The sequence below is a fragment of the Triticum aestivum genome, chromosome 6B, assembly GCF_018294505.1.
Source record: "Triticum aestivum cultivar Chinese Spring chromosome 6B, IWGSC CS RefSeq v2.1, whole genome shotgun sequence".
NCBI lineage: Eukaryota > Viridiplantae > Streptophyta > Magnoliopsida > Poales > Poaceae > Triticum > Triticum aestivum.
Genome location: NC_057810.1, coordinates 725,341,486 through 725,353,189, shown reverse-complemented (window position 1 = coordinate 725,353,189; position 11,704 = coordinate 725,341,486). Strand labels below are relative to the sequence as shown.

General features: G+C 44.4%; 1 protein-coding gene across 1 annotated transcript; it reads left to right on the top strand.

The window, feature by feature from the left end:
* Positions 1 to 3,438: 3,438 nt before the first annotated feature.
* LOC123135243 (disease resistance protein RGA5-like) lies at positions 3,439 to 9,405 on the top strand. Its single transcript, XM_044554305.1, has 5 exons — positions 3,439 to 3,533; positions 3,640 to 3,780; positions 3,916 to 4,832; positions 7,089 to 9,076; positions 9,161 to 9,405. The coding sequence occupies exons 3-4, from the start codon at positions 4,003 to 4,005 to the stop codon at positions 9,064 to 9,066; spliced, it is 2,808 nt and encodes a 935-aa protein (XP_044410240.1). The 5' UTR covers positions 3,439 to 3,533; positions 3,640 to 3,780; positions 3,916 to 4,002; the 3' UTR covers positions 9,067 to 9,076; positions 9,161 to 9,405.
* Positions 9,406 to 11,704: the final 2,299 nt, after the last annotated feature.

Genomic DNA, 11,704 nt, shown 5'->3' with positions numbered 1-11,704 from the left:
CTGGCGCTGGCACCTCTGTTATCCCACTAAAATATGCAACCGGCCTATCATCTGGGTAGTCCGGAGGCCGGTGGATATTCTCCTTTTTGAAAAAAGGAAAAAAATCTGGGTAGTCTGGAGGGAGAGGAACAGTTGGGTCTTCCCTAGCTTGCCAAATGTGGAAGTGATTCACGCTATCACTAATTCCATTTTTAAGTATTTGTACACCAATGATGTTATCGTGGATCCATCTCGTAGCACTATAGTAAAAAACAGGGCTTTGGTTCGGGCCTGGCCAGCCCATTAGTTCCGGTCCTTCACGAACCGGGACCCATGGGGGGCATTAGACCCGGTTCATGAGCCCAGGGGCCGGCCGGGGCCTCGTGGGCATTGGTCCCGATTTGTCTGGACCAATTTGTCCCGGTTCTAGGCACGAATCGAGACCAATGGGCCGCGCTCCTGGCCCACATCCATTGGTACCGGTTCGTGCCTTGAACCGGTATAGAAGGGGGGCTTTAGTCCCTGTTTATGCCACGAACCGGGACAAATAATTTGCTTATATATATCCATCGCCGTGACTGCCCGTGCCCGAGCAGGAGTGCTTTGGCCGAGCACGCGCTACTCCTCCGACGAGTATGTGTGCGCCGCCTCGACATCGACGCCATCACCCGTCCCCATCTCCGCTCGTGTTGCCCTTCGGGATCCCCATTGGCTAGCTGCGATGCAGGAGGAGTTCGACGCCCAACAGCGCAACCGCACATGGCAGCTTGTTCCGCGACCTCCTCGTGCCAATATCATCACTGGAAAGTGGGCGTTTCACCACAAGATTCGCCCAAACGGTTCTCTCGAGCGCTACAAGGCTCGGTGGGTGGTTCGTGGATTTTGGCAACGCGCGAGAGTGGACTTCACCGACACCTTCGCCCCGGTTGTTAAACCGGGCACGATCCGCGCATGCTCCAGTTGGCGGTCTCGCGCGCCTGGGTTGTGCACCAGTTGGATGTCTCCAACGCCTTCTTACACGACCATCTTGCCGAGCAGGTGTACTGTGAGCAGCCCATTGGCTTCCTCCATGCCGAGCACCCAGACTTTGTGTGCTTGCTCTCCCGTTCTCTTTACAGGTTGAAGCAGACGCCTCGGGCTTGGTACCAGCGTATCGCAGCCTTTCTGCAGTCTCTGGTATTTCGGTCCACTCGCTCTGATGCCTCACTCTTTGTGTATCATCAAGGAGTCGAGACCGCATATCTGCTGCTCTACGTCGACGACATCATCCTCACGGCATCCGCCCCCGATCTCCTCCAGCGGTTGACTGCTCGTCTTCGTGTTGAGTTCGCCCTCAAGGACTTGGGGCCCCTGCACTACTTCCTCGGCATCGAGGTGGTCCGCCGGACTGACGGCTTCTTTCTGCACCAGCAGAAGTACGCCCACAAGCTCCTGGAGCGTGCCGGTATGCTTAACTGCAAGGCCGCGCCCACCCGCGTCGACATGAAGGCGAAGGTCTCTGCTCTGGACGGGTCTCTCGCGTCCGATGGAGCGTTTTATCGCTCCTTTGTTGGTGCTTTACAGTACGTGACGCTGACTCGACCCGACCTGCACTACGCTGTTCAGCAGGTGTGCCTTCACATGCACGCTCCGCGTGACTCCCATTGGATCTTGGTGAAGCGTATTCTTCGTTATATACGCGGCACCATGTCTTTGGGACTCATCTGACGGCCTCCGCCTCCATCGACCTCGTGGCCTACTCGGATGCCGACTGGGCCGGCTGTCCCGACACTCGCCGCTCCACGTTAGGCTACTACGTCTACCTTGGGCCCTCGTTGATCTCTTTGTCATTGAAGCGGCAGCACACGGTCTCCCGCTCCAGCGCTGAGGCAGAGTATCGCGTCGTGGCTAATGCTGTGGTCGAGTGCTCTTGGCTCCCTCAGCTGCTCCAAGAGTTGCTTTGTGATGTTCATAAGGCCACTCTTGTCTACTGCGATAACGTCAGCGCGGTCTACCTTTCCGCCAACCCGGTGCTCCATCAACGTACGAAGCATATTGAGCTAGATATTCACTTCTTGCACGAGCATGTTGCCCTTGGCCGTGTTCGGGTTCTTCACGTGCCGACTTCGCAACAGTTTGCTGATGTAATGACTAAGGGATTGCCTACTCCCGTCTTTGAGGAGTTTCGGTCCAGTCTCTGTGTCTCTCGCGACGCTTTGACTGCGGGGGGTGTTCGAGTTGTATTTTGTGTTGCATGTATATTGGAGTTGTGGCCCACCTCCTAGTCTTGTATAGTTGAGGTAGAGGCCTTTCCTTATAATTATATATACGTGCACCAACACCCCATCAATACAATGTCTATTGTATTGCAATCTTTCCCGTCTACAAGAGGATGTCATTTTGTTCTTCCACATGAAAAATATACAACACAGTCGACTACTATAGCAAGGGCTAGCTGATCAATATTCTGGCCTGAATTAAAAGTATAAACAGCCAATGAGAGCAGAGAGCTAATGGCAGCGCAGAATGCACAGCTAATGAGAGCACACGGATCTGACAAGTCTTACAAAGGATAGGACAAGGTTTGTTCACTAACAAATGGGCAGACGAGTAAACTAATTAAGGCAGAAAAAGCCCTAACCTAATACGAGCAATAACTGCCATTGTCATTCTTTTTTTTCCCTATTAATACTGTATACATGTTTCGGTTTTCTATTGTAGATCACCGGTATACAACTTGGTTATAAGTAAGCACCGGCCTAGTAGGTACACCGACACCCAACTGCTCCCTTTGGCATCTAGAGCAGAGAAATATCCAAGCAACTACTCAGCTCCTTGGTCTTTCTTAGGGAAAAGACATTTGGCCCAGCTTTATACATATAAAAAGGTCAGTAGGGTACTAAGAAATAACCCAGCAGCTATGTGGAAGGCTGTTGGCTTCTTCCTTTTGTCAATAACAAGGGTTCAATTTGGAACGGAGGGAGTACATGGAGACAGCGCATGCTACTCGGCGTCCTTTCCCCTCTTATTTTAGGTTAATTAGCATCAAATAAACGATTAATGAATTATTAGCAATGTCGGGTGGAGCGAACTTTTGGAGCAACATGGGATGAACATGCAACTGGGCATGGAACAACACTTGGAGTGTCCTTTCCCCCATTATAATTAAATTCAAGGTTAGTACTATAAAGAAGGGGTAATTAATCAACTCCGGACGTGGAATTTGGGGGGCCATGCACGGCCCGATGACTAGTCCGACCACCTGTTTGTTTGTTTGTATGTACTTCCTCCGTCCAGAAATACTTGTCATTGAAATGGATGTATCTAGATGTATTTTAGTTGTAGATACATCCATTTTGATGACAAGTATTTCCGGACGGAGGGAATATATTATAAGCGTTTGGTTAACTCTACTCGACTAAAAAAAAGGTTACTCTACAACTAGTATGCATTAACCCTGCCCACCCCTGCCCACCAACTAATCAGATCAGACCCCCTTGCCTTCTCCCTCCACTGCCCACTGCTCGCCCTCGTCTCTCCTCTGCACGCGTCGCCCGGCGGATCCGTCCTGCAAGGTATGCCCCGTCTCCCATTTCCGTGCTTCGATCACCAGGTGGGTCTATAGCTCGTTGGGTGCATCAATGCTTGGCCTCACCTCCATTAATCCATTCTCTCCAACAGGGTTCAGATCCACCACGCGCACAAGAGGAAATAACCAACTGTTTGTCGTCAGTGCGTTCAAGAAAAATCCCAAGCGTGGTACAACTTCCCAAGTAAAATCTAGGTTGCTGCTACCCAAGAAAAATCTAGGAACCACAACAAGTACAATCCCATCTCTACTACTCTTCTTTGGTCTCGCGTTGCCCGGCGTGGTAGCGATTTGTAGCTAGCTTGTTCAGTGTTACAGTATAATGCTTGGGCGTAGTGGCTTACATCGTCGATTAATCCTATTTTCAGGTTGTAGACTGACGGCACTGTCAGTGCTTCGGACAGCTTGAGGTCCACGCAGAATTCATTGGGCGAGCTCTCAGCTACCACACGACCATGGAGTCGGCTCTCGTCAGCGTGGCGACCGGGGTCCTGAAACCGGTCCTCGAGAAGCTGGCCTCTCTGCTAGGCAACGAGTACAAGCGTTTCAAGGGAGTGCGCAAGGAGATCAAGTCTCTCACTCATGAGCTCGCCGCCATGGAGGCTTTTCTCCTCAAGATGTCCGAGGTGGAGGATCCCGATGCGCAGGATAAAGTCTGGATGAATGAGGTGCGGGAGCTGTCCTACGACATGGAGGATGCCATCGACGACTTCATGCAAAGCGTCGGTGACAAAGATGAAAAGCCAGATGGCTTCATTGAGAAGATCAAGAACTCCCTAGGGAAGTTGGGGAAAATGAAGGCCCGTCGTCAAATTGCAAATGAGATCCAAGAGCTGAAGAAACTTACCATTGAGGTGGGCAAGAGGAATGAAAGGTACAAGACTCGTGAGGCCTTCTCCAACACCAACAATACAACTTTTGACCCTAGAGCTCTTGCTATATTTGAGCAAGCCTCAAAACTTGTCGGAATTGATCAACCCAAGGCTGAGATAATGAAATTACTCAATGAAGAGGATGGAAATTTGTCGGCAAAACAACAACTGAAGTTGGTCTCCGTTGTTGGATGTGGAGGATCGGGCAAGACAACTCTTGCAAACCAAGTCTATCAAGGGCTCAAAGAGGAATTTGAGTGTAAGGCTTTCGTATCAGTGTCGCGAAACCCAGACCTGAAAAATATCTTGAGAACCATTCTCAGTGAAGTCAACGGTCAAGGTTATGCTAGCACAAAAGCAGGAAGTATACAACAACTCATCAGCAAGATCACCGATGTTCTAGCACACAAAAGGTTCGGTTCTATTTGTGCTTGTCAACATCAAATGCATGAGAAACTTGTTTAGATATGTAGCAGACACGATACTGATCTTTTGTGTACCTTTATTTCTCGACCATTAGGCCATCTCAACCACTAATGTTATGCCTTGTTTATACATGTTTCTGTTTTTTTTTTGAATGGGACCGGAAAATCTCAGAAAATTCAGAAATTTTTCCTGCCCGAAATTTCCTAACGAATTTTGAATTAGAAAAATAGTATCAAAATGTACTAAGTTTAACCCATCTTAGATGTGATCTACTTCCTATATCCCAGTCGTAAGCCCGCTTTGCAATTTTCTTAACGGCGTGGGCTTGATTAATGTGTCCTACCAAACGCAATTTTTTCAAGTTTTAAGTTGGAATAGAGAACACAATACTAGATTGCCTAGCCTGGAATTCGATGCCCCTACCTGAATAGTTGCGGATTAAGCTCGTGTTAGTGCATGCATACAGACTCTATTTGACGACTAGCTAGACGCTTAAATTCAAAAAAGTTGAATTTCTTGGATGGTATTGAATTTTTGCAGGGTCCAATGAAATATTCAGTAACCGATCGGTTTTCGAAAATATTGGTTGAGAAAAAGAACCCTGGCCTGTGGCCGGCAAGGATTGACATGTGGCATGAGGTCCAAGACTCGTCACACACCTTGGGGAGCTGGCGTCCAGTGGCAGTGGTGGCTGGAGTGGCAGCTCATGCTCTCCCGGCAAACAGGCTAGGTCGAGCCCCTCAGGTGTTTATCGTCTCCAACAAACAACAACACGTCCGTGCTCACCGAAGAGTGTCGTGGTAGGGGATATACAAGGAGGAGGAGGGAGGGGTCGATGGCTGTCTGTGAGGGCGACGTTTAGGGCACGTTCGGCGCATGCATGGCTGTGTCGTAGCTTCTAGGGATCTTTCTAGGAATGCTCATTTTCCCCTTTCGTCATTAATTCCACTGTCCTCCAATCAAACAAGGGACTTTAAGTCCTACACCCTTCCCGTTCCCATTCCCTAATACTACTTCCCCCAAAACAAAATTCCCTTAGGTTATGAACTTTCATGCGGAGCATGCAACCTATTTCACTACACAAAATTCCATAGCTCTAAAAGAATTGAATTATACATTCATCCTAAAATAAAATTCTTATATACTATCTCTGATAAACCGAGTGCTCCATAATTAAGTGCGCACTTAGTTATGCAATTAATAAAACAGAGCACCTTAGCTTTGTGCTTATCCATGCCTGGTCGAAGGAAGAAGGACATGGAGTTTGCTCCTGGGCTCAAATGCACCCTTATGAATTGTAAAATAATAAAACTATTTAAACAAGAAAAGACTAACATCTTTTTCAAAAAACATTGTGGAATCTTTTACATGCGTACACATTTTCGTGAAGAAAAAACATTCCTGATGCTGTAGGAGAAAAAAAGAAAATTGATGCCCTAAAAAGACAATTTTTTAAGGCACTTGGAGCACTGTTTTCACTTTTTTGTCCAGAGCATTAGTAATATTTTTCATGAAAATTAGCATGTGTGTAACATTCAACGAAGTTTATTGCAAAAATATAGAATTTTCTGATTTTCTTTACCTTTTACATTTTACCGTTGTGGGTACATTTGAGCTTGGTTGAATTACAAACTATTTTATATAAATGAGTTACAAGTTAAACTGCAATTTTATTTGTTTAGTGTAAGGACAATAGTTTCGTTCAGATCACTTTGCAGGCCTTAGTATTTACCTTATTTAGAATAAAAGGGTTCGACTGCTGATGTTTTAGGGCATGGTTTCTAATGCAATTATAACCAACTCCTTCATCCTAACCATAAACCGTCTCTCAATTTTATTGTGGGTCTTTTCTTTATTGGCCAACACATAAGTACATTCTAAAATGTAGGGTAGACAAAGGGTAGCTAATTCCTACTTAGATCTGTAACTACACAGGCAAACCAAAATATGAGCTATTAAATATACAATTTAAAACATCATTTGTTTTTCGCAGAACAAAAATCATGAGTTGAGCATCAATTATCAGCATAATGCTTTTTTAGAAGAAAAGTTTACTACTCAGCTTTGACCATTTTTCCTAAATTGAAGGGTGCAGGCGAGCTCGAGAACACAAAATCCACAAATTAATGTGCACGCTTGAATTATATATGTTATTACTTTATATTTTTTATATACTTTCAATGAGAAAAACTTCATAATGTATGATCTTCACATTAAAGCAACACTGATAAATCCATGTGCAGGTATTTTGTTGTTGTTGACGATATATGGGATGTGGATGCATGGGATGTTATTAAGTGTGCATTCCCCATAACATGTTCTGGCAGTATAATAATCACCACTACTCGTATAAATGATGTCGCAGATTTATGTCGGTCATCATGTAGTGGTTGTATCTATAATATGAGGCCACTTGATGTGGTGCATTCAAGGCAACTATTTCACAAAAGATTGTTCGATTCCAATGAAGATTGCCCTTCAAACCTTCAAAAAGTTTTTGATGAAATTTTGAAGAAATGCGGTGGCTTACCTTTGGTGATCATTGCCATTTCTGGTTTGTTGTCTACCATGGAAATAACAGAACATATGTGGAATCAGGTGAATGATTCAATTGGTCGTGCACTTGAGAGGAATCCTAGCGTGGAAGCAATGATAAAGATATTGTCACTTAGCTACTTTGATCTTCCTCCCCATCTGAAAACGTGTCTCTTGTATTTGAGTATATTTCCAGAAGATTCTGTTATTGAGAAGAGAGCCTTAATATGGAGATGGATTGCTGAGGGATTCATTCATAAAGATGGCAGATACACGGCGTACGAGTTAGGAGAAAGGTGTTTTAATGAGCTCCTCAATAGGAGTTTGATCCAAGTTGCATGGACAAATGAATATGGTAAGGTGGAGAGTTGTCGAGTTCATGACATAATTCTTGATTTCATCATATCGAAGTCCATTGAAGAGAACTTTGTCACTTTAATTGGTGTTCCGTATATAGTTGGCGGGACGCAAAGCAAAGTTCGTCGTCTCTCTCTCCAAGTTGATGATGAAGGAAATTCTATAAGAAAGACTGGCATGGTATTGTCTCATGTCCGATCACTCAATGTGTTTGGGCATTCGTTGGAAATCCCTTCTCTCAATGAGTTTGGGCACTTGCGTGTTTTGGATGTTGAGCTTTGCCACCAAGTGGAAAACCACCATATTACAAATATTGGGAGATTGTTTCAGTTAAGGCGCCTGAACCTGAGATGGACAGAAGTAAGTGAGCTCCCAGAAGAAATCGGCCATCTACGTTGCTTAGAGATGCTGGACATAAGAGGTACCCTGGTACAAGAATTACCATCAACTATTGTGAATCTTGGAAGATTGGTGGATATGCTTCATGACAGTAGTGTTAAGTTCCCAAATGGAATTGAAAAGATGCAAGCATTGGAGATATTGGAAGAGGTCAATGTCTATAGGCAGCCATTTAACTTCCCGCAAGAACTTGGACAGCTACAGAACCTGAGGAAGCTGGCCCTCAATTTTGAAGGTGATTCCATATATGTACATAGAGTTAAACAGGGAAAGAAAGAGTGCACTAATAAAGCTATTGCTTCTGCTCTGGGCAATCTAGGCACTCAGAACATCCGTTCTCTAAGTACTATTTGTGGGGGGCGCTTCTTACGACAGGGACCATTGTGCCCTGTTCCTCTTAGCCTCCAGGAATTCATCATGACCAAGGGCTCACATGTGGAGCAGGTTCCGGAATGGGTGAGTTCCCTTGTAAACCTCCAGCTGTTGCGCCTACAGGTGAAGAAATTCACGCAGAAAGATTTGCGGGTCCTTGGTAACTTACCGGCCTTGCTCATTCTTGAGGTGACCGGACTGGGGAAGTACAGCCGTACAACCTTCACAGTGAGCCAAAAAGTTGGGTTCCAATGCTTGAGAAAGTTCTCTTTGGAATCATGTAAATGGATGGTGTTTGAAGCAGGATCCATGCCTAAGCTAGAAAAACTCGAAATTGGAATTTGTTTCTACAGCTCATCCGATTCTAGCATTGCTAGTGGTAGTGGTGGAAGTGCTTTCGATTTCGGAATGGAAAACATCCCATCCCTTATTACTCTCAAATTTGCAATATATGGCTGGCATGATAGCACTCTGGCGGCTGCACAGGCTGCTATGGAGAGAGCTGCCGGTAAACATCCCAACCGCCCTACTCTAATCTTTCAGAAAATCAGCAGCTAGCAGCCTTGAGGTACTACCGTATTCCCATGATTTTAAAAACATTGTGATCTTAATTTCGTTGACTCATATGTTCATGTTTCCTTTCATGTACAAGCTCAAGCTAGAAAGATCATCTATGTGATGCCAGGATGGGACTAATTGTTGAACTATTAGCTCCCCACCTCTTTGAGGAGACAATGCATTTGTACACAGGTTCAGCCATCTGATTCAGTTTGACAGCAAGCAGTACTGTACTTAGTAGCAATAGAATTTTGAACTACAAGCACTGCTACGAAATCCCTCATTTGCTTGCTGGCAACAGGAGAATTGATGTTACTTATGCTGCTGCTGCTGCTACTCCCTTCGGTGCTACTCCCTCCGTTCCAAAATAGATGACCCAACTTTGTAGTACAAAGTTGGGTCATCTATTTTGGAACGGAGGGAGTACATTGTATTCTAGCCTCCTCTTTGAGATGAATAATGTAAATGCATTTCTAGCATTTACGTTCGGCGCTACATGCATGATGCTATGCTGCAGTTTCTTGTTGGGCAATACTTTCAGATGTTACCCCTTATTTGGATCCTTTCCCTGATACATTTACGTTGTGAACCTCTCTTAAATTGACAAGACCTATATCTATGCATCTGAATACCTGATTGAGCATTAGGGGCTGCCATATGTGGCTTTTTGTTTTGATTTATGATTGTCTTGATCCTGTAATATTGAAGACAACTGATCCAATTTGTGGCCTGGGTTGGAAGTATGTATATGTATAGTTTTGTGACTGAAGTTCTTACTGACTCACGTGATCGAGTCTTCACAGTTTTAGAGATGCACGTTGAGTTTTTTCAGGAAGCAATACACAAATTTCAACACACCTTATGCCTGATGCACCATCCGTGGATATCATTTTATTCTTAGCTAGGCATAAACAATATACATTTATAGCCAAGGGCATACTGCTGATCCATTATCCATACATATAGTTAATGGCGGCACGCAGATCAGACAAGTTTTAGAAAAGAGGCTTGACCCTGACCTCTGCATTATTGCGATGCACATAGTCTTAATCAAATGTCTTCATCAGAAATGTCTTGTCTCCTCAAAGTTTCATCATTTGTACACAACAAAACGCGTGTGTTCGTTTGAGGTCAAGTGGCAGGTGAGTAAGCACAATAGGCCAGAGAAGCTCTACATAATACGTGAAATAATTGCCCTTGCCTTGCCTTTATTCTATTTCGTATGTAGTTTTTTTCGAAAAAGGGGAAAGACCCCGGCCTCTGCATCATCATGATGCACACAAACATTTATTTCGTATGTAGTGGATGTCACTGTTATACGATTGGTTGATAAGAACTGTCCGTGAAACTCGGGCCGGCGGCATCTTCTCTGACGGTGGGCGCGAGTGGATCCAGGTTCTCCTGCCTGGACTCTGATCTCGACGTCTCCGATGGCTAGGAGGAGTTGGCGGTGGGAGTCAAGATGTCTTGCGGTTTTGAGGGACAGCGACAACGGAGCTAGATGGACACCGGCGGGTTGCTGGAGACGGAAGACGGAGGTGGAGATTGTCCAAGAGTTTCCTACGCCGGCGTCCATGTATTGGGAGAGGCGGTCATCATCGCCGACGGGATCACCATTGGAGCACGAAGCGCCTTTGTTACATTGACGAAGATGACGCTGATGGATAAACGTCAAGGCCTGTAATACAGACACGAGACATTTACAGTACTGAACATCCCGACACGTGCCACCGCCAACTATTTCCCTGGAGCACAATTCGCTCCGTTAGCTTACCAAACTCTAGGCGCCCCATTTTTTGAATGGTCTTTCAGTGGGTTTTTTCTTTTCAAAACGCGGCTACCGTAGAATTTTAGAAAATGAACCAAGTTTTTCAACATATTCACAAATTTAATAGATATTCATGAATTTAATAAATGTTCAAGAAATTCAAACTAAATCCTGAAGTTTGAAAATTTTATTCAACTATTTTTTTCATGAATTTTGAAAATCTTGTAGATTTTAAAAATGTTAATAAGTTTTAGAATATTCATAAATTGCAAAAGAAATTCATACATAATTATTCAAGAATTTAGAAAATTCTTGAATTTCAAAATTCACCGTGGAGGGACGTGCAAATACGAATTGTGTTCGGCCTCCTTTGCTAGCCCGGTTACACATAGCTTCATTGGTTAGTCCATTTCTGGGGGAAGCCACTGGCCATTTTTTTTTTCTGAGAGCACCAATTGCTGCGTTAGTGTACCATCCTCTGAACACCCCTTTTTGACTTCTGATTTTTTTTCCCTAAAAGTCATCGACAGCATGATTTTAGAAAATGCTCCGATTCTTTTAAAAAGGATGGCCAAATATTTATAAAAATATCATGAATTTCATAAAATGTTAGCGAATTCAAAAACAATACTCCAGAATTTGAAAAATGTTTTTGAATCAATTTTTTAATCAATTTCTATAATATTCTTGAATTTTAAAAAATGTTCAATTTAGCTTGTAGCAACTGTGTGGGGCCTTGTTTGTTGGTCCAGGTATGTACAGTTTCGTTGGCCGCACCATCTCCACTCATAACTATCTTAGCTTACGAATCTTCTGGCACCCCATCTCTTTACTACTTCCTCCGTCCCAAAATAAGTGTTTCAAACTTAG

What these genes read in the sequence shown, in the direction of transcription:
- LOC123135243 (XM_044554305.1), top strand. Translation starts at nt 4,003, where the DNA reads ATGGAGTCGGCTCTCGTCAGCGTGGCGACCGGGGTCCTGAAACCGGTC. An exon ending in GATGTTCTAGCACACAAAAG is followed by an intron (nt 4,833 to 7,088) that starts GTTCGGTTCTAT and finishes ATCCATGTGCAG; the next exon opens with GTATTTTGTTGTTGTTGACG.